At 43.9% G+C, this 23,540-nt stretch overlaps 1 protein-coding gene across 4 annotated transcripts in view; it reads right to left on the bottom strand.

The window, feature by feature from the left end:
- The window catches only part of rxraa (retinoid X receptor, alpha a), a 102,804-nt gene that overhangs the window by 66,111 nt on the left and 13,153 nt on the right, over nt 1-23,540 (bottom strand). For all 4 annotated transcript variants that reach the window (XM_041960590.1, XM_041960592.1, XM_041960591.1 and 1 more), the window contains exon 2: nt 8,631-8,744. In XM_041960590.1, the coding sequence (XP_041816524.1) occupies nt 8,631-8,744 (114 nt within the window). The remainder of the gene's footprint in view (nt 1-8,630; nt 8,745-23,540) is intronic.

The following is a 23,540-nucleotide window of genomic DNA, read 5'->3' as shown; positions in this document are numbered from 1 at the left end:
GTCTGGTAAAACAGGGGCTAAAGCTTCAGTGTCGCCACGGCAGCCACAGTGTGCTCCTCCAGGGCGGGCTAGCTTCTCAGACCAACACAGTTCCGACAAGATATTTCCATTAACCGCTGCATTACCATCACTCCCCCCTCTCTTTCTCCATGCACCTCAAGAGGCTCTCTGAGGAAAAAGCACGAGGGAGTTGCAAACACTTCTCCCCCACTCCCACCTCTCACATCCCAGCGTGTACTGGCCTGCATTAGCACACTCCGGTGGGCCTGTTGCTGTGCAGCAGAGACATGTGACATTGTCAATGTGACCTCTCTCCACCGTACTCGTGCACACATCTTCTGCAGACCTCTTGACCCTTCGTCCTCTACCCTACACCCCTCAGTTCCTGGTTTGCCCTTTGCTGGAGGCCGAGGGCGGAGCCTGAGCGTGCTGGGGTGGCAGGTGCTATGTTTCTGACCTTCCACTTCATGAGATCGGCTTCGGTGACATTCGGATCAAGCGCTCCGTTGCGCTACCTCTCCCTCCCCCCGTCGCCAGGCTGGCTATAATGCCACGCATGTCGAATCACTTTAGCGTCAAAATACCGACAGCCTCCTCCCCTTTCCTCTCTCCCCTGCTAACTCCTCACCCCTCTCTCTCCATCCCCTAACATCCCTGACTGTCTGGCTCTCTCTCGCTCTCTCTCTCCCCTGCTTCTCCTCCTCTAGGGGCAGGGGGGGATGCAAACAGCCTGATGATCTGTAGCTGCCGTTGTCCTTCAAATTCCCATCGACGAGGACAGAGGCAACTGACCATAGTGGGAAGAGGGAACAGCCAGAACCGACGCTGACAGCATCAAGCTCCCACTCCACTCTAAATGGACACCTGAGCTCCCTCAACACCTACTTAACACACAGGCCAGTGAACAAACACGAAGTGGACTGAGGTGGACGTGCAAAAACTCTGCTGCAACATTTTGGTGAATCTCATTACAGTTTAGAGCGAGAAAACATAATAAAAGGAAAATAAGAAAGTCTGACGCCACATAATCAAACACTGTGACCCAGCGTCTGAACTGCGAAAGTGACATTAAAAGTTACTGAGGCCAAGAAAAATGTTCCTGCATTCTTGTGCTGTTGATCTTCGTACTTACCAAAGCAGCGTCGGATGTTGCAAGCAAAGCAAAACAACCAGAAAACGCATGGCTCCGAGAGAAAATAAGACTCGATAAATAAATCACAGAAATTGGCCTCTTCCTTTGGTCTGGCCTTGTCCAAATATCTGGCCCTGCTGCTATTAGCTGATCCAGATGTTCAACGCAAACCTTTTTTTTTGGATTCTCCATCATTTTAGTGAAAAGAGGAAAAACAAAAGAGGCGCCCTAACTGATGGCATTTCTCACAATCACAACCCACTTTGCACTTTTGTTCTTCATCATGTTCATTTGTCACAACACATGTGGCAGGGTTTCTTTTTCATTGAGAGTAAATCATTTCTTTCCCCGTTTTATTTTCCTGATTCACCCCTGCCTGTGGTGTACTTTTCTGCACACAGAGAACACAGCTCCCACTGTTTGTTTGCACAGCGGAGTGCAGTGTGTCATGAGCCGGTCCAACCGTTCTTTTGGAAATGCGACACATATGCGATTCTTCCGTATCCCAATCCTCCGGTGTTTATCTGTGGTTAGAGGAGGCCAGTGCCCCTTCAACACTTAGTCAGCCTCACTGATACAAACATGGCACTCAGGATCAGGCTCAAGCAGTCGGGGAGGCCCGAGCACTGCTGCAGTCTCTGATGTGTGATCAGCTGGCCGGAGGAGACAAAGAATCAGGACTGAGATATCTGGGTTAAGACGTACGTACTCATTTGTATTCATGCCTTTTGTTCATTTGCCCATATATTTTAGCAGCGTATCCAACGTCCTACACTGTGATTAACATACTGTTCTGTGTTAGGCAACATGGGGCCTGAAGAATGAGAACTTGCTTATTCATGTTTAATTGATGTTAATAAAAAATGCAAGTTTCCTTTTCTCCCCCCTTTCCAGTTGCCAAACCTCACAGACTGTACTGTAAACCTCACTCAACGGGTCAGGATCAACTCCGAGGAGAGCTGGAGTCTGTGGCAGAGGGAAATTTCACCTCAACTGCGTAAACTGCCTCTGAGAGAATACATTATCGACAAGCTAAATTTAGCCAAGGATGCGACATAACATGAATTTAAAATAAAATGACTGTTTTTTGGCTTGAAATAATACAAAGGGCTTTCTCTGATTCTAAAAGGAGGAGGAACAATGGAGAAATTTGTATTCAGCTCAGAAAGTCATTAGGCATTAAATTATGCTGTACTCCTGATAATTCAAATTTAAATGTTGTCTCCTTTGCGCTATCACGATTCAACTTGAAACTCATAATGATCGCCTTTGAGAATTTGAACTTTGTTAAAAATTCAAATTCAAGTCTCAACCCTCAATCCTACTACCCCCAATTACACCGTGGAGATGACGATGTCTGCATGAGAGCAGGGACACGACCACTTCCTGTCTGTCCCTCGTTTCCCCGGCTGCCTGCTCGCCTCCCTCTCCGCCGAGTTCGAGCTGTAACAGTGAGATAGCATTTCACTCTGATGGTGCTGCTGGGGGATTATAGGCTCAGAGAGTTATCAAAGGCTTAGTCGCTCTGATTTCCAGTGACCCGCCGTGGATGGCTGCCGTCACTCTGTGCCAGCACAGAGACCTCCATCTCTGCAGATGCATCCTAGCTGCTGCTGCCATGGCAGCTGGCCACCAGGGGCCATGTCATTTTGGAGAATCCCACTGGCAGACATGATGGATAGGTATTGTATTCAGTGAATCCCCATTGGATAAAAGGACTTGCATAGTGGTTCTCTGAGAGCAGTACCAACAGACTCAAATATAATGTAGTTATGAAGTTTGATTTAAACTCCTATTATTAGACAAATAAAGAAAGAAATGAAGCTGCTCTAATCAATATTTTCATAGTTACAATGGATCACTTGACTATGTTAAATGTGAAAGGTGTTGTTTGACTGATGCACAGAATTTTCACCAGTCTACAATTCCCTGTAGCTCTTCGGGACATTTAGCATCTTTTAGTTCATTGTTGTTGGTTTCACGTCCCGCAACTTTACGGTTACAGCTCAAACTCACAGCACCTCTCATGAACCTTGTTTCCAGATTCATCAGAAGGCTGTTTTCAGCAGAAAAGCTCTTCTGAGCCCTCTTTACACGATCATCTAAGTGCCAAACAGCTGACAGTCCAAGTTAGCAACTAGCTCGTGAGCACAGTGGAGCAAATTGCAGCTAAAGAGCCATGTATTTCTCTCAAGAGTTGGTGGAGACCTAATAAAGAGCTACAAGTTGCGCAAATACGTCTTTTCAGTCCATCAATGTGTCAGATGGTGCATTTGCAGTGTGTTGCAGCGCCCGGAAGAATCTCCTGACGAATCTTTGAGAATCTTTGACATTTAATTTTACTTGGGCTTTTGCAATACCTCACTGGTTCTGCTCTAAATTCAGCAAAAATAAAGTGAAATATCTTGGTTCAAAATGTTTTTTTAAAAAGTTGTGACCTTTTTGTTTGTATTTAATGACAATGTATTAAGTTTGCACTTGAGAGAGTTTTTGAAATTGAACAAAAGCCATAGTTCTTTTTTTTTCCCTTTCTTTAAAATAGCATCTGCAATCTAACACCGAGCTGGAAGCTTTGCAAATACACTGCAACAAAGTTGTTTTTAATTAGATGACAGATTCCTCAGAAATGTGCCTGCCTATTATGTGATTTAACAGAGTTGTGAGAGATACTAATCAAGGTGGATTTTAGCACACTATTATTGTTCTCAAGTGTCCATATAAGAGAGCAGGAAAGGCAGAACACTCTCCAGATAATACTGTTTCATTAGATTACACTTCTGCTGCCCACTCCAAGTAATTTTTACAACAAATGTACAAAGTGTTCTTTAAATGTAAGGGACTCATTTTAAAGAACAGCATGAGGAGTTTGCATATCTTGGGAACCACAGAAAAATATATCTCACAGTACCTGATAAGTTAATATAAATTAAAACAGCCAATTAACTGAACAGTTTGACAGTTCTTATCCCAGTTATGACAAACCCCAGTCCTCAAGCCTCAAGTAAACAGCTCACCATAACAAAAAGCACACACAGATTAGCCGGCTGCTGCTTAAAATGAGTCTGGATACTTGGAGTTTATGTATTAAAAATAATCTGCAGTGTGAGTCCTGGATGAACGGGGGCCAGGGACCATAATCGGCAGCTTGGCGTTCTCCAGCCCCTCTGGCTCCTGACCTAACAGGAAGCAGCCAGGGAGAGCACTGACTCCGGCCAGCCAATTAGAGCGTGGGGAGCACGGAGCACACTGGGGCTAACGAGCTCCCTCTCTGTGACCCTCCTCACCTCTGCAGGACCCCGCGATGGGAAATATGAGGAGCCGGGAGCCACTTTAACTCCACGCCAACCACCCCCCCCCCCCCCCCCCCCCCCCCAACCCTCTCTCTTTAGCCTCCTTCGTCTCTCCACCCCAACCTCCACACTCAATCCCTGCTGTGTGACCACAAGGTCTACAAACACATGCTGCCTCTCTCCAGAGGCCCACCACATGGTTTTTAACTGCTGTGCCGATGCTAAAAAGCACCACACAGAAAAAACAATGAGCGCGTACACACACATTCCTTGCACGGAGCTGGAGCTGTGTCACTTGCATTTCCCTGTAGTTTACTCTGGCCTGGTTCTAGGTGGAGGAGCAGCGGAGCCTCTCTCCAAGTACTCTGAATAGTAAATGGGTTCCAAATTAACTGGCAGGATTTGTGAGGTAGTGAGATAATTCTTAGGCACTGTAATGAAGTGGGACTGCTGTGAACAGTAATGTGAGTTGGCTTTGGGCATAATTATGAATTACTGTACGAAACACCATCAATACAGAGTGATGAATCAAGAAGCTAACAGTGCACGTGGTGGGTAACTCTCAGCAGGTAGTGAGAAACTAAGGCCGGGACAGTCATGTTGGTGTGCTTCCGGCACACCGCTCAGCCACATCCAAAGCTAATGAAATAAAAAAGAGGGGGAGCCAGTAATAATCATCTACGTCCAACACCCCCACCCCCTTTTCTCTGCAGGCAGAATTGGTCCTGTCATTTGGACCCTCCAAACACAGACCATATGTGGGTTCAGACCTGGCAATCAGACTGCATTGTGGAGCAGGCGGCTGAGTTCATCAGGAAAAAATTAGCCCGCCGCTCTGCAGGCCTCGCTCCCATTGGCCAGTCACGCGGCCCGCTCCGTTTGAGGGCACCCCAGACATTCCTGCGGATAATCTTTTCCATTCCTCTGCTCAGCTCGGCGAGGACAGACCAAATCACAGCACAAGGCCTGCATTGTGAGGGCCTTTTCAAAAAGCCCTGTTTTCACTGCCGTTCTCTTTTATGCTTTCCCTCTCTCTCACCTCATACACCACAATTCCAAAAAAGAAAAAAAAAAACTTTTTCCCATCATGACTTCTTTTTCTCATAAAAAAACACTAAATGATCGCTTTCCCGCAGGATCATTTAAAAAAAAAAAAAAAAAAAAAAGCAAAGTCCCGAACACTACGGTTCTCACAGTCCCTTTCCAGTAAGTTTGTTTTTGAAAAGCCTAAACAATGTAAAACCGCTGAAACCGGAGCCTGGCCACATCAGTGTGCGGCCTGGAGTTCAGCAGATCGCTGCTGAATACGGTTCCCCGGGCGAGGTTCGCAAACCTTCCCAGAAACCTCCTGCTTGGTCACCGCTACATGCCTCGCACCTCCCACAGCAGCTTGTCATTGTGGCCGTAGTCGGGCGGCTGGAACGTCGAGATTGGAGGACAATCACACGATCTGGGGACACTGGTGGATTTATAGTAACACGTTCCATAATTAGACCCATGATTATTACAGGGTCTATAAACTTTAGACTCCAGAGCGACTGCCCGACCTCTGCTGCTATGACTTAACATTAACTTGACTTTCTCTAGAAGAGCACTGCGCTCGGGGAGCATTTTACACACCCCTGATTTGCTTTAACATCTCCTGTAGTGAAACAGCAACAACGAAAGATAGCAAAATCCTCTTTTTTCAACACTTTCACTCCACCTCTCCCCTCCATTTGCCCCTGAATCTGAGGTAGCCAAAATAATGTAATGTGACTCACATCCTTGTGTGCTACAGGTCTTAAAATAGCCACAACACAAAGGAGGAAAACCTCTGACATACTTCAGCAAGGCTACACCTCTAATCCAGATGCTCCTAATTGTTCAGGAAGCACGTCTGCCCTTACTGCAGGCTGCGACAGTAAAAACTGTTGCAATCAATCAAGATAGCTCTGTAAAATACACAAAGATGGGGGTGAGGTCGGTGGAAACACTGTGCACCTCACTGATCGTGCTGAAACTTGTCCATGAAAAAGTATTTGCCTGTGAAAGAGAGGGTAGTGGGTTCTCATCTTGCCTCCACTGAGAGCAAAAAAAAAAAAAAAAATCCCTCATCTTCCAAAGATAAAAATAAGATATCTGGATTAATGTCTTTTTGCTTTTCAGAGGATGAAAACTACAGTAAGACAGAAAAGTTTCTTTAGACAAACACACACGTTGCTGGTTCTCTAGAGACGTCAGACCACAGCAACAGATGGGAATTCAGTCCCTGCTGCAGGTTCAGGATCAGTGTCCCCTGTTGACCTTTCACTTTTCAGTCCATGTAGCAACCAGGCAACGTTAATCAAAGCTGTTTACGCTGTCTGGGTATCAAATAGGACCTATCAGTATACTATCCAGTCACAATTCCTTTCCATTTTTAAAAGAACAACTTCTTTCAAGGTCGTTGAAGAGTTTCTGATTCTTGAGGGCAGAACTTTCACTGGAATAACAAACGAAGAAAAGACGAAGACCCGTGTGCAGGGATAGATTTGATCTTTGTCGTGTAATCATATTGATAAATTCGACTGCATCGTTTCTTAACGGCCAACTAGAAGATACAATGGAATGATTTCAATTACAGAAAGACCTCAAGGCATTTTGATAACGACTCTCTCTTGGCATATCAAATTTGCACTATATTGTAGATTGAACAGATTTTGTCATTTTCACTGTTATCTAAAGGTTATGATACAGTACCGTGATTTTTTGGGGGGGCTTTTTGGTTGTGTTAGCAGTCTAAAAGAGGAATAGCACATCTTTTCATGACTTTCCTTGTACCTTTGAATATTAAGCGCTTCCCCTAATTTGTCCTGGTTTGAAAAACAGATTACAAAATTTCATGATCACTTGACGACCGACACAACAGAAAAAGCAATAATGTTTACTTGTACTTTTTTTCAATCCCATAAACCACTTCACCCAACAAATTCTACTCATGCAGCTAAGAGCACTTCAAGTAAGGAATAAATAAATTGAATCAAGCAACCAGAAAGGAGTCTAATTATTTTCTAGTGCTGGGCAAGATGGAACAAATGGACTAAACCCTGAGCTAATTCAAAACAAGACAAAGAGGACATTTGAATGAATTAGGAAATGCTTGCATTTGGCAACATTAAATGGCAAAAATAGTTGGCTATTACGCTGTATTTATACATGATGCTTTACTCCAAGGCTGTTCAGAACTAACACTGAACATGAGAATAAGCCTGGGCGTACTTCCTCTCCATGTACTGAGAGCTTCTGATTCAAGAGTAGAAAGTACCTCACTTTGAAATCAAACAGCGTGCAGCTGTTTATATGTTTATGTGACTTTGTCTTGCAAAATGAGTCATGCTCTCCTCACATGACAAGCAGCTCAGCTGGTCACAGCACTGACACTGCAGACGGAGCGAGCCTTGGGGATGGAGTGATAAATGTATCAGCATAAACCACATGTTGTGCACAGCTCTGCCCTCTATTCATTGGCCACACACCAGACAGTTCAGTTCAGAATATCCACGGATGTTCGACCCTGCTTGGCTGTGTGTATGTGTGTGTTTGTGTGTGTGTGAGTGTCTGTCGGGGAAGGGGTCTGGTGCTGATCTCAGAGCACCTCTGTTAACTTGTCCATCACTGGGGCTCCACATGCAAAGACACCATTAAGCATGAAAACCAGACTGAACACTGCCTCCAGACACACCTCTGACTGGAGGCGTTGGTGTGAGCGTGTGTGTGTGTGTGTGTGTGTGTGTGTGTCAGAAACAGGCAATACTCTGCAAAGTTTGACAAAACCAGTTAAAACTAATAATCATAGAAACTTAAATACATTCAAAACAAAGGCTTTTCTATGTGTTTAGAAAGGGTTTTTACTTTTAAGATAATATTGTTAACTTTGCTAAACAGAGAATGTGCAAAATTAAAGATTAGACATGAAAATTATCTCATTTGAACCTAATCAAACTAAAACTATTCTGGTCTCTGGAAAGTATCATTATGATCTGACTTCACAGGGATGAGATGTTATTTAGGGTCAGGAGGTGACTTTTTCCAACCTGCAACTGATGGTCTAGTCTTGAGTGTATCGGCCCACTACTTTGATAAGAATACTAAATAATAATAATAAATGAAGTTCATTCTTCCACATTTTACCCAAGAACTGACAAGTACCCAAATAGCAACAGGCTTGTTTGCACAGTCGGTATTACCTGAGGACAGGCGACGCTGGTGGAGGGGGCACATGCCACTGAAGCAGGAACAAGCCTCGCCTGAGCGACCTCGCTGCATGGGAGGAGCCAACGAGCACTGGGGCTTCAAGAACCCTGTAATGAAGGAGATGATGAAAAGTTAGAGACAGGAAGTAAGGCAAACAAAGAAGTCCAAATACAAAGAGGATTCTTCTGAGCATGAAACACTGGTACAACAAAGGTCGACTCCAGCTGAAAAAGGCAAATGCCAAAATTGAGAATTTGCCTTTAGGGGCTCTTGTTTGACGGTCATGGGGTGAGGAGCAAACGAGTTAAAAAAAATAGATTCCCGCCAGCACCGTGCCACCATCAGACCCAGCCAACCTCTCACATTTACAGCTCTGTGGCCGGCTGGCCCTCAACCTAACCTCTGCACCGGTGGCACAACACCAGCTCACTGCTCATGTCAGCTCTGCCGCTGTACCCAGGGCGAGGGCTCCAGAAAGAGGGCAGAGCCTGCAGAGTACCGGCTGGCCTGGAGGAGGGCAAAAAGCAGATGGGCATGGGACCAAGGTTATGGGCAAAATGCCAGATTAGGCCGAGGTGCCTCGAGGGGCTGGACGAGGCCATCTTACTGTCTGTCTCTGGGGTCAAGGAGGTCACTTTTAATAGGGAAGTCATTATCCTGCACAATGAAGCAACTGAGAGGGCTGCACTCCCTCCAGACCAGAATTCATCCCCCCGCTCACATTACCAGCAAACAAGAAGAGCAACAAAAAAAACCTACAGTGGACGCCCAAGATAGAAATGTTGTGCAGAAATAGTTACTGAATGACGGCACTCTAAAATCCAAAATTAAAAGAGAAAGTTAAATAACTGAAGACAAAGTTGGAAATAAATGCACCATAAATAAAATAACGTGCATAAAATATGCGCTAAAATCTGACCCTGTCGCACAACCCTAGCCACTAATGACCTTTTTAAATTCCTAAATATCTCCTAAATACTGTAGACTTACAGTGACATATGAGTGGCATTTCGCTTCATGTGTAGGCTCAAGCCAAAGTGGAAACTTCTGTGTGAACTTTTTCTTTTCTCACTCAAAGGCGGATTTGCTCTGTCTTTATCGACTGGGTAGCTCCAGCGGATCTCACCGGCATCCGCAGATCACCGCAAATCCAAACTTTATTCATTCCTCACGAGGACCTTTAGATTTCCAGCAAACATCAAGAGCAGGAGCCGGAGGAGCCCCCCCATCACTGTGTTCTGAGCCCTTTATTGCCACCATGAAAAACATGTCACTCCGTATGAGCTCAGAGAATGACATTTGAAACAGGCAAAGGGATATTGAATTAGTTCCCCGTGATAAGCTGTCTGGGATGCTGATTTCTGCTTATAAGGGTGTGCAGGCGTGAGTGGGTGCCATGTGCGTGTGCAGCTATGTGGACGTTTGGGGGGCTGTCTCATGTCCGATGCATTCTTCAAAGCTTCGATTAGTGTGACGGATGGAGCGGAGACGGACGAGGCAAGACGAGTCTGAGCAAACACAGGCAGACTGCGATCATCATGAATTACATAAAACAGACGAGGAGGGCATTCTGACTGTCTCATTAGACTAGAAGTAAATATGTTTCTCCTCATACGCTTCATCTCATTGTTAGCTGAGCACAATAATGCTCTTGTTGCTGTCAGATGTTGGAAAATGTCAACTGAAAACAATAGCAGTGACTCTGAAAATCAGTTTCATGGGTATCCCTAAGAGTAAAGGCACGTTGGAAGGACATGAGTAAAAAGTAGTTACAATTTAAGAGATGACTGGACTTCAGTCAAGACTTTGTGTGTGCATGATTAAATTCTGATTAAGCTTTTATTAGATGAGGGATTAGTTCACCCCAAAATACAATCAAACATGTTTTTTATGTCCTAGCTTGCAATATATCAACTTTGAGCATGATTTTCCAAAATTCTGAGATATCTGTCTGTCATCACCCTAAAACAAGAACTCAATGGTCATGATGAAGTTGTTTGATATTTTGCCATCCATGCAACTAATGTATATCCAGGCTGTCGTGCACAAGTTTCACAAGAAAAAGCTCAAAAATAAAGACTTCTAACATCCTTATCCTCAAAGCACTGATAATTTATACTTAAAAAAAAAATAGCAGAAGAGGATTTGTATAGTTTTCTACCAAAAGACAAACCCTACTTGAGTGTATCAATGCATCAATGCAGACAGTTTTTCTCAGGACTCATTTATGACGCGCTTGCACTGTGGGTGGTAGGAGAAAAAAATATCGTAAAAATCTTGTAAAATTTGATTCAAAGAAGTCCTGCTCCATCTACAATCCACTACATTCCTCAATGTACAAAGGGGTTGGAGGGCAAACAATGACACATGGTATAGAGCTCTGAGCAATGTCACTGAACATTAAGGCATTAACATATGAGCCCAGGCCCCCAGTCAAGTTGAACTTTTCCAAAATCAGGAGTAAACTAAGCAGACAGCAGCTCCCCAACAAAAAGAGCCCAAAGCTGCAAGCCATCCGCCAGAGTAATGCTCCCACCCGTCAGAGCAAGGCTTAAGTGAGGTGTTTAAACGCAATTTCACCTTAAACTTGAAGACAGAGCTACAAAATGGAACAACAACATTAGTTTGACCCTGAACATGATCTCATCATCGCAGAAATAAGAAATTTCATCCTTCGGTATTTTCCTGAGGGTTCGGGTTAGGAAACAGAATGCAATCATGTGCAAATGAAGTGTGTTTACTGACAACGGTTTTACAAAGTGTTGCTGAGCCCACGTAGTAGCATCCTTTATATAATCACAACCTCGCTCCATCCTCACTTTTGAACCACAGAGCCTTTCCAGGATGCTCCATTCATACACAATCATGATACTATCACCTGCGACCAATCAACCTGTTTACCTGTGGAATGATCCAAATAGGTGTTTTGGAGCGTTCCACAAATTTCCCAATGTTTTTGGGGTCTTGGTTGGACAAAAAAAGTGACTCATCAAACATTCAGTCATTACAGTTGTGAAAATATTTGAGTAACTATGGATTTGAGAGGCATGTACCTGTCTTTTTCCTGTTCAAATCATAAATCATTTTCAGTGAAGGGCTTTACTTTTTACTTTTTGAAGTAAAAGATGAAAAGCGCGGCAGACGCCCGGACATGTTCGTGCAGGTTGAGGATCTGCTGTCATGACTGTTCAGGCTGGTAGCATGTCTTGTCATTAAATCATCTCTATCAAGCTGCATCAATATGCCTGGCAAAAATACTTTAGCAGGACCTCGATGACAGAAATGTTTGATCTTGCTCTTCACTCCCGAGCAGCAAGAATCTCATTGGCTTTAATAACTGTATGATCCAATCTTCACGGGACAACCTCAAACGTTCACCCCACCGGCAGCCAATCAGTATTATCCTCACCGGCTATCATGGGGCATGAGAGCGATGTAAACATGCTGGGGGTTTCCTCATTAAAGATAGGCTGCTCATGAAATTGCATCCAGCATTTACAACCTTGTGCTAATGAAGGCGAGCCTTTGAGGTGGTCCACTAATGAAAGAAGGCTTTTTATTGATATAAGGCTAATAAAAGAAAGACTTATTGACAAGGATCTAATGAAACAAAGGTGTGTAAATTTGCCATGATAACACAACTCTACGATAAAGGGAAAGCTGAAGTATTTTTGTGAGAGGACAATCCTCATTTGTCACAGACACATCAGTGAAAGTGCTTCCAGACTTTACAACATCCCACAAACTCAAGTCTTTTCAATGAAATACATTCAAGCATTTATGAGAGCTGAAGGAATTGCAGCCGTGCTGGCTTAAAGCGTAGCGATTGTTCGTGTCCCGCGTTGCCAAGGTGATCAAGCCCAAGGTCAAAGTTCATTGGGCCCTTAATGCATCTTCCAGGTGCAATAAAAAAGAATTTAAAAAAAGCCTTTCCCACGTGGGACTCCAGGGGATACGGTCCTGGTAGAGCGTGCAGAAGGACGGCCCAGCGGAGGAGCCATCAATCGCCACGGTTACCATCGTGAATGCCATTCACCTTCGGCAGTATTCTGCAGCATGCCTCCAAGCTCCATGTGAGGAAAAGAAAACCTGCCTGTCCTCCACAACGGCCTAAAAAGATGAGTGTGTTCATCAAGTGTTTGCCCACATGTCCTTGAGATATCTATTTTAATGGATTTTCTGTTACCTCAACATGCTGTTTCATAGGACAGAAGATTACACTATGATTGAACAGTGAAGTATGAAATTACTAGATCGAGAGAGACAACATATCAGTACTCTGTCAATTTTTTATTCAAGAGTGTGTCCAGCATGTACTGAAAAAACTAGTCCATTAAAAGTTGGAGGAACTAATCCATTTATATAATTGACATACCATTAAAACCATTTCCACAAGCAAAAATGCCTTCAATATTCTGTTTCTAGTTACTTCTGCAGTTTTTCTATTTTTGAATAATCGAGGCTTTTTTAATGGTTGATCTGACAATAGATGAAGACTTCACCTTGAGTTCTGTGAACTTATGTAAACATATTTTTTTTCGCAATTTTCTAACATTTTAAAAACTAAATAAATCAAAATTAGAGAGATTAGTCAACAATGAACATAATTGGTAGTTGCAGGCCTAATTGCCACTATTTTAATGCTTTCTGAAAGTCTCTCTAACACATTTTGTGTTTGTGTTTCATGCTGTTCTAAAATAAATGAAAGGCATCAAGCACGACACTTAATGATCGTCTGATGTTTGCTTCTCCGTAAAGAGAGCTAATCCAATGCAGCACCGTCTCATTACACCAACGACTGCCACTCTGACAAAGCCTGTGTGCTGAAACAACCTTTCCTTCACTTCAGTGAGCTCTTTGTGAGGAGCTAAAACACACTTCAGGACCCATCAGCTGATAATCAAACGCGTCTCATCTGAGCACTGCATCCCTCTCTGATCCCGATGATCAACATGGAAAGCATCCAACCTGCTCCTGAGCATATCTGCTCCATCAGCAGTGTGTCTTCCCTCCCCCTTGACGATCCCCATTTTGGAGCAAAGAAGCCACATTGAAACATGCCTCTGAGCTCTTATTTATCTCAACCAGAACAAAGCCTGAGCAGATCTATCGCGACAACAAAACAAACCTCATAAAGATTACTGGAGGCAATACTTACATGCTGATTATACTATTGTACTTGGTAGAAAAATAGCTTTGACATATTTTACACACATGTAAACCTTTTTGCTGTTGTTTCTATGTGTTTCGCTGCCGATCTGGACTGCCTACATGCCTTCTTTCAGTTTCAGAAGCACTACCTTTGGACTGAAATTCTACCCTGAGTTAGACCCCATTCCTGAAACCTTTGAGGGTCCCTGAGCAGCTAAACCAGACACAGGATAAGTCGATGGGAGCAGATGACCTGAATCTGGGAACATAAGGTTACCCCACAGATGAACAAGGTCTTTAGCTTTGAAATCACTTGGAAGCCTCTGCAGTGTGTTGCATATTTTATTTGTTTTATTATGTCAGACCTACAACAGGACACCCCCTGAGACAAGTGGCTTGTACGTAGAGAAACTGAATGCTAACCTGCTTTTCACTGAAGCTACAGATTCTTTAGAGCTGTAATTTGCTATGCCTTGGATGAATTAGGGCAACAATGCCACCTGAGGGCTTCTTTCAGTCCTAATGGAAAGCTAGACAAAATCTCCAGAAACAGATATCCATGAAGACCTTGGCCCGAAGACATAATTCTCAGGTTCAGCCACCACAAACCAAATCACTTGCGGCACGGCTACCTTTCACAAAATGACGTGGAGGTCGATGCCATGAGCAGCGCTCACTTATCTGGAAGACAAAAGTGACTAAAATCTGTAACGTGCAACTGTTTCTCGGGTCGTGAGTCACAACCGCTGCTGAGGTCTGGGCAGCCAATAAAAAGTTAACTGGACAGCTTTATTGAATGACTTATTAAGCCACTGTGTTTTGAGGGACCTAAACTGAGGCGCTTTTGAAATGAACAAGAGGACCTTTCTGTGACGGCTGTTTCAAAAAAGAAAAAAAAAACATGCCTTCCTACTTTGTCTGAAATTGAGTCTGCACTTTCACACAGTCTCAGTATAATGAAAGTGGCAGTTGCCCTGGTGTGGCATTTGAAGCTGCAAGGCATCTGTAGAAAAGGTACAACTGACAAAGATGACCTTTGTAAAGCCATAGCTTTACCACTGTTATTACTGAGCAGCACATGTCTATCTACGTACTTTCCTAAAGTTCCCAAAACTGTGTTTAGACTTCCGAGGAACACTGATAGAATGATCCCTAATTCAATACCGTAACAAGCTTAAAACTGACGCGATTCCACTCATTTAAAAATAGAACATAAAAATCAATTAAAAGAAAATAGCTTATTCTATTGTTTCGCTCTAGTAAAGTTATTTAACTTATTAAAACTGCAACAAAATGTGAAAAGTGGCATGAAAAGTGGCATACATTTTTTGGTTTAGTTAAATAGCAGCAAAAGAGACAACAAACATTCAGAACTGCACTGAAATACTGTTCCAAACACAATCACCTCAACACAAGACTATTTCCTCCCTATCTGATACAGCTCCTTGTAGCTAAGAAACCTTGACTGATGTGCGCCTCAGTTTAAAAAAATACACATATCAACAGCCTTTGCTGAACAGTGCTGCTGCTCCGCTGCCCTTGTTGACACCGGGGTTGTGACTACTCTCACTGAGCCAGACATAATTCTGTCACTCCGTGAAGGGAACACACGTCTGGAGACAACTAGTTGAAAGTGTGGTTGTGGTTGTGGCAAAATCCGCCGCTCGCAAAAAACTCCGCCCACAGGCTTCCTTCCAATTCCGTTGCAATTTCTGGTGCGAATAAACCAACCCCGCCACCTCCACAAGTCACTGGATTGGTTGGTGTACGAATTTTTAATCTCGGTTTGATCCCGCGCACACATACACACACGCACACGCACACGCACACACACACACACACACACACACACTTTTGCGCCAAAAAAAAAAAAAAACTTGATTGCTTCCAGACATGCAGTACACCTGCTTTCATAATGGCTGCAAAGTTCTAAAAACGTATTCCAGGATTATTCTGAATGACAGTTGGATGTGTTTTGGCTGTGGCTCCGTTTCTCCCGGTCTCTCAGGTTTACCTTTCCCACAGAGCATTCTCCTGAAGCGTTGTATAAAACATTACAAAGTGCCGAGGTTAAGCTCAGATGACACCAAAGCAGGGGTCCCTGATAATTTCTAACAGTCATTTGTCTCACTTGGCGTGACGTGATGAAGCCAAAGGCAGGCTATTGGTGAGCAGCCACAGACAGACAGAAGGGGGGGGAACTAAAAGAGTGTGGTAAATGAGGTTAGCAGGGAAGAAAAGAAGGGGCCGGTTCAAAGACCACTTGGGCACGTCAGAACTTTTCTCCGGGGCAAACAGGGGAACAAGGGCCTCACTACAGCCCAGCAGCCAGAGCAGCTCCTTGGGCAAACGACGCTAATCAAATTTGTGTGACTGGACACAGAAAGAGCTGCGGGGTTAAAAGTGGCTCCTCTCACCCTGGTAAGGACACAAGGAAGCACTTAAACATCCACTATCCCTCTGCTGATCTTTACAGTAGCTGTTCACATGACCGACTATCTGCCAACAGCCCTTGGCACATCGCACACAGGCCCTTTTCTCAGCTGTGAAATATCACCGCCAGAAAGCCGGAGATAAAACTTTGTTTTATGCGCTTCCTCGAATGGATGACGGGTGGAAGTTCACACAGCGTTTTGTAGGATTCACCCTGGATTGCACTGCTTCGATCTAGCATCAAATCTGCAGTTTTTAGCCCTGATTAATGGTTGCAATTGAACACGGCTCTGGCCTTAGTTCACGGCCGCGATTTTCCTTGATCATAGTTGACATTTCGGAGTGATCAAAGAGAATTACCTCCAGCAACTGATGTTAAAATAAAGCTTGGCTTCACAGTATGGAGATGAATATTCTGTTAGGGGAAATCTAATGCATCAACAGCAGTCCAGAGGTTCCTCCGAGGCAGAAAGTGAGGTGTGGTGCAGAGCAGCGACCTGTAACCCACTCACTGCCTGCCTGAGCTCTGGTGGAAGGTCCCAGAGCACGCTTCCTGTTAGCCTGCTAAACTGACTCCACACACCCACGCTCCCATCTCTACAGGAGCACGCAGTCTCGCATTAACCTCCTCCTGCTGCCTCCGCCTAGTGCATCTTGAATCCGCGTACTGAGGATGTAAACATGTACTAACACCCAAGGACACAACAGAAGGAAGGACTTGTGCTGCCACCCACGTCCTCTGTTCCCTTCCGAACAATCTGTTCTATAACTCTGACCCAGATTCACCAATCAAGATTGACGCATGTTTAAGTTCAGGCTTACGTTTGCATTAGCGCAGTCTGCCTTTGTTGGAATAAGGCCTTGTGCGCCCACTGTCTCACTCAAGGCTGCATGGCACATATACAAACGCCCAAATCCTGACTCTCCACTGCCCTGAACCATCTCTCGTCTCTCGTACTTTCAAAATAGTATTTTCATTTTTCAGAAAATTGGGAAAATGCCAATCAACAATCCAAAACTCAAAGATTTTTAATTTATAGTGATCTAGCATAGAGAGAAGCAGCAAATCCTCACATTTGGAAGAAGCGAATGTTCAGCATTGATCATTGCAAATTTCTCTTTGGCGATGAATAAAGTATCCATCTATCTGAAAAATGTTCTAAAAATAAAAGTTAGACACTTCTTAATGGTCTTTGAGTGATTATGTGCTATTCCTAAAATGTATATACAGCTGCATTTTAAGAAACCTGATTAAAAGAAAGCCACATACACTAGAAATCATGGGATACAGTGTGTTTGAGCCCGTTATGTGAAACATGCTAATATGAAGTGGTACATAATTCAAAACCTGCAACAAAAACATCTGGAGTCGCAGCTGCTCTGCATGGGAGTGCACTCCAAACCTAAACGACAATAAAAACACTGAAATTCATTATAAAGCAGAATAAGAATTACACAAGACACACCACTTGTAGGACAGTTTTAAAAACAGGGATTAGGTGCACTCTTTGGCAAAAATGAATAGGGGATTTTAAAACCAGTAACGTTGATTCCAGCTGGTTGGCTGTTAAGCCTAATTAAGGAGTCGACTCCAGAAGGGGAAAATAGTGAAATAATCCTGTCCAGGATTTCAAATCTACAGTAAATTGGTTGTAAAGTGCACACCTCTAATTCGGTATCGCTATGTGACAATGAGCCAGGCTGGACTGGGAGAGACTTGGACAGGAAAACAGTGCTTACTGAGCGAAGTCAAGATTTGGAATGAAGAGTTTGAGCCAAAATAATGAATGGGGACAACACGGCTCTCTCACTGAGCACACCCTCAAGTATTTGCGTTTCAGGTCCCATATTAATGACATGGTTTAAGACCGCTGTACTCTGAGAATGAGCTGTTGTTCATTCTTACTCTTGACTCTCGAAAAATAAACACAGTTCGACCTGGCGTCTAAGCTCCAAGCAAGCCATTTGTGAAGGAAATTCAGCAAGGCATGACATTACTTCTACTTGTGTGAGACTGGAGGGAAACCACATATTTTTCTCTGGTGTACACTTTTTTTTTTTTTTTTTTTTAAATTTTACCCACGGATTTATTTATTTGGCCAGTGTGTTGCAGGGTTTAAGCTACTAAATACATTTCTGTCCATAAACATGCTGTTTAAAAAAAAACAACCTATGAGGCGACAGTGATTTTTCCCAAACTTGACATCTTGGTTAGTCTTAGAAAAGCAAAGGCCTAATTATTCTCAGGTCTTTAGCAAAGCCTTGAGAAGGTCCAGCAAAGCTCTGGTTCAGGATCTCAACTTGCTCTTTGGCTCTTTATGCGTGTCATGTAAAAATTATGAAATATGGCAAAGAGCCGGACCTAGCTGAGTCTTTAAAATCAGCAGTGAAATAATTACTCTTAAAAGGGCCAATCTTGCAAAGAGGTTCATGATAAAAGACTCATTAATTTTTATGAGTCTTACCAAGAATAACCATTCTTGTACAATCATTTTTCACCCCTAGGATGCAATTTAATGTAGAAAAAAGCTCACTTCTCCATGATAATGGAGCTGCCCAGCCATGAGCTGTGAACATAACACCTGGCTACTGTATGTCATTCATAATGCAGGTTTTGTGTTTCCAATCTGAAGCCAAACAGTCTATTTAGGAAAGAGGAAGAAATAAAGTGACATTTTCACTATAATTTCTTGTGAAATAGCAACCACACACTGGAGAGAACCAAAGGGTTATTTCTCACATAGCCATGACATTGAAAGCTTTCACACCCAGGCTACATCATTAATTTGTATTCGCAGGAAGATAACAGTATGTAATAGCCTATAAAGCACTTGTTACGGCGACAAAGGCAGCAGCTTGTATGGATACAAATACAACGTGTAAAACCAACGACATGTACACACTTGGGAGAGTGAGACAGCATGAGGCTGAGGCTCGTTATGGGTTACAGTATTATTCCAAAGCCCGAGTGATCTCTTGCGCTCTTCAGGAATGGATACATGCCACGCATTCCAAGAGGCGACCAAATCGCTCCGCTTCAGACAGCGCCAAGCAGGCTCCAGCTGCTGCTACAGAACGTCCGTCTAGCTATTTACCTATCAATATCTGCTCTGTTCGCAAATCCAAAGGCTGTACTTTGCAAAGCATTTTACGTATTCACTCCCCTTCATTTGCCTTTAATAAGCATACGTGACTAGCTAAAAGGGCATTTAGCTGAAGGTTGTCTGCCTGGCCCCTCTAATCTTGCTGCAAGGTATCTCACACTGCAGGTGGCTGTAACAAGTGGCATCATGAGTCCCAAACACGCAAAAGTTATGAAGTACTCTTTAATGCAAACAAATGCAGACTGGCTGCGCTGGAGGATTTCTGACTCTCCTCCGAGTCAATAAAAGAACGTTGCCTCAAATTGCCAGGAATTTAATCATGTATTAAAAGAAGGGATCTGATGTTGGAGTCGGATGTCTCCATTTTTCAAACACTTTTCAGATTAGAGCAAAATCAGACAAAGGCGCGGCGAGATTCAAGGACACGACAGCGAGCACTGGCACGGAAATGAATCACTCTAATTTGGAGTAAGAATCACACCGATAAAATAATCAAGAGCATCCATGTTTAATTGCATTACTTCATTATATGATACATATTATTCACTCTGACAAGGTGAGATTCGAATCACAGGATGCAATAGTAAAAAAAAAATGCACTGTTTACACCAACAAATCACTTAACACACTGAGAAAGGATGTGAGGGCTCACAGGTCAGGGCCACTGCAAAGCGCCCGAACAAAACCAAGAGGAACAGAAAACCCAAAGAGGAAAATCTCAATGAGGGTCCTCACAAAGCTGCTTCATGAAAACAGAAAAAAGTGTCTGCAAAAGTAAAATCTGACCAGCTCTGTATTCATTAGTTGACATTTCAGTTGCACAGAAATGATTCTGCACAACTGTCATGTGGTTAGAAATCATGAGGAAGTCGAGGATGACTCAGACTTCTGTAATAACCGATATTCTGCTGTCACACCTGCAGTCATTCTGTAAGTGAGTGTCACTGCCTTCATTGGACTGATGCCTTCATTTTTTTGACTTGGTTTGTATTCAGTGCATAATCAAGGACAGCATTTTAGGCCACGTGGTTTCAGATATTAACACACCAGGAGGAAAAAAGACAAATCCTTGGATCAGTCATGAAAAGGGAGCAGAAATACAGACAGCAGCCAGCATGGGGGCAAACAAAAGAGGGGAGGAAAAGAAGAGGGAGAAACGAGAGTGAAGGAGGAATAGAGGAAGAACAGAGCAACACTTAGAGGCTGTGGGAGAAAGAGAAAGTGAGAAAGAGAATGAAAGAGAGAAACAGAGGAGGGACAAGCAGAGGGAGGCAGACAAAACTAGGTCAAGTCACATGACTGGGATCGACTGCAGGCAGGATTAAATATCCTACAGCATGTGGTCATTTACACAACAAATGTAGTTTTCATTTTATAAATTATTCCTCTTCCATGGGGGATGAGGCTCGGCATAGCGGGTGCGATGCTGCGCTGCATTCCGGTTGGAAGCGAGGCCTTTCAGCGAGCACAAAAACAGAGCATTAAAGACTCGAGCGAGCCGTTCCCTCCGAGACAGGAAACAAAGCGAGAGCCCGAGATAGCATGAAAATGATCATAACAGGAGGGAACACGGCTCCAGTATGTGATAGCTCCATTGTGACAGGCTAATGGCTGTATCATGCGCTGTCCATTATCCTGAGTTAAAGCAAAGGACAGTGAAATGTGAAAAAACAAAGATGTCACACATTTCAACTTCTGACAAAGTGACAGCGCTGTAAATTCTGGGCAGTTGGGCTGCATGACTATATTTTCTGATATTGATCTTGCTGTTTATGGAATGTACGCAAAATATAATCAATTGACTCATGTTTAATGCAATGAGCTGCAGCCACTGCAGCAGTTTGCCTTCAGATTTGCAAAACGGCCTTCAAAACCTCAAAGCACCTTTTAGTTTAAACTTAAAGCTCTATGTGAAAATCCTGCAGAATAGCGAGCCACCCAAAAGAGAAGGTCAGGAGTAGCAACAGCAGTCTGCTGCACTTTTGATGACATTTGACAATAAATAAGTTTGCTGCCTTGTGATTGCAAATTACATCGGATCAAGCAGCGCATGCAGAGAGGTCACAACATTGCCTCAATCGTTTCATTTTTCAGTATAAACCACATCTGGTGCCACTTTTTGTGCAGCAGTGCAATTTTGTACCAGAATACAGTCCTGTCCAACATAAATCCAAAATTACATGTTAAAATTGTACTTTTAAAAAAGTTGTCCGCTGCACATAGGGGAGGCTGTTGATTGTTAAATTGTCCAGCTCAGTGGTGACTGACTGATGCATTATTATTGAGTAAAGCCTGTCTGTCTGTCTGTCTGGGTCTAATATCAAATGAATGACTTACATGCACAACAACATATAGTGAGATGCAAAGAAAGAAAGAAAGAAAGAAAAACCCACTGGTAAGCCATCAGTGCCCAAAACCACACCACCACCAAACCATACAATTCCACTGAAAAAGTAATCTATGGCTGTCAATCAAGTAGAGGACTGCAGGGTATGATGGTCATAAGCTCAGTCAATGCTCAGGAGGCCAGCCTCTGGAATATCAATCATTCATTCACATCTGTGGTCAGCTGACACCGGGACACACACACACAGAACATGTGTGTCTGTGTGGGCACTGCACTGAAACCTGCTAGCTACTCATAATTGCGGTAAATTAAGCCAAGTGAGCCAATCAATGTGATTGATGTAATGACACTGACAAGCCAGACCAGCACGTGGCTCTTCTCTCCAATCGGCTTGACCCCCGGGCTGTCAGGCTAACGGGGCCCCACAGCAGTGCGTTTAGTCCACAGTGTTTAAAAGTGTAGATAAACCAGGCAGCTGCTACAGTGAAGATCAGATCTACCGAGCGACACTGAGGAAAACGCTGCACAGATGACCTTATATGACATGAATGACATCCCTCATGCTGCAGAGAGCACTTACAAGAACGCGCTGATGAAAACTGCATGTTATGTTAAGTAAGTATGTAAGTGCGGCCCAGGTCAAGAGGTGAGGCACTTGCTGAGGTCTTGCAGCGCACTCCTGCTGTTGCAATGTCATCGATGACATCACTGCACGTCTACCTGCAAACGCCCCGAGATGTGATGAGCTAGCGAAGCATAAGGCCGCTCCAAAAATACTAAATCTGCCTTCCGGGGTAAAAACTCTTATCTCAAATAACAATTACTGACCAAGAGAGACAGACCGTCAGATCGGCTTAGGGCTGAGCAATAGCGCACCCTCTCAAAAAGTAGGGTCCAAAACAGCAAAGTTAATTTGGATCAAGGGACAGCCAAGTGGACGAGCCAGAGCAAGGTCATTCTGCAGGGCTGCACATAGATGTCTACATACACAATAACCTAAATGCACAGGGAAAACACTGAAATAGTTAAACTGTACAGTGTTTCTGCTGTGAACAATATTTCTATAATACCGGCACACATCCTCACACGGACAAACAGGCTAACGCTGGCCTGCATACACTAACTATAATGTCACACACACATACAGAGGACTGCATCGTCGACATCAGCATTCCTAGAAAGGAATGCAGCTTGTCAGTTCAGCCAGGCAGAAAGATGTAGGCCAACTGCAGAGCAACATGGGAAAAATCAGCTCAGTGTATTCCTAGAAAGAGAGATGATTGACCAGCTGAAACGACGTGTTCGCCTCCTCACTCAGTAAACAGATAATGAGGGAAACCAGATCGAAAACTTGTGAATGCTGCTGCATTTTTGCTTGATAAAAATGTAAATGTTCAATAGATTTTTCAATTCATCACCTTATTGGTTCACTTGTAACGGCACTGTGTTCCCTGGATTTGTCTCTTCATCACTATGTCCTTCTCCTCCCACATCTCTCAGCCCGGTCTCTCACTCGCCTCACTGTCTCCCTCTGATCACTGCCTCCTCCTGCCTGAGTGTACTGTAGTTCTCAAGGGGGTGGGGGGGGGGGGGGGGGTGGGGGGGGCATCAGTGAGCCCATCAGAGAGAGAGACCATGATGCATCTCTTTTGATCAGCGCAGTCGCCACATTAGCATGTACCTCTGCGCTCTCCTGCTCTCCCCTCCACTCTGAGTAATCTACCTGCCTGTCAGCACCGCCAACCCGCGAGGACCCTCGCCCAGGTGAGACAGAAGGCGCTCGGAGTGCGTCTGAATCTTAATCGCTAATGAGCACAGGCTCGCTCCGCCGCTGACAAGAGCAGAGAGAGCTGCGCTTGTGATCTCAC

Source organism: Chelmon rostratus, chromosome 19, assembly GCF_017976325.1.
Source record: "Chelmon rostratus isolate fCheRos1 chromosome 19, fCheRos1.pri, whole genome shotgun sequence".
In the NCBI taxonomy this organism is placed as follows: Eukaryota; Metazoa; Chordata; class Actinopteri; order Chaetodontiformes; family Chaetodontidae; genus Chelmon; species Chelmon rostratus.
Note: the sequence above shows the minus strand (reverse complement) of the source record. Positions and strands in the feature narration are given on the sequence as shown.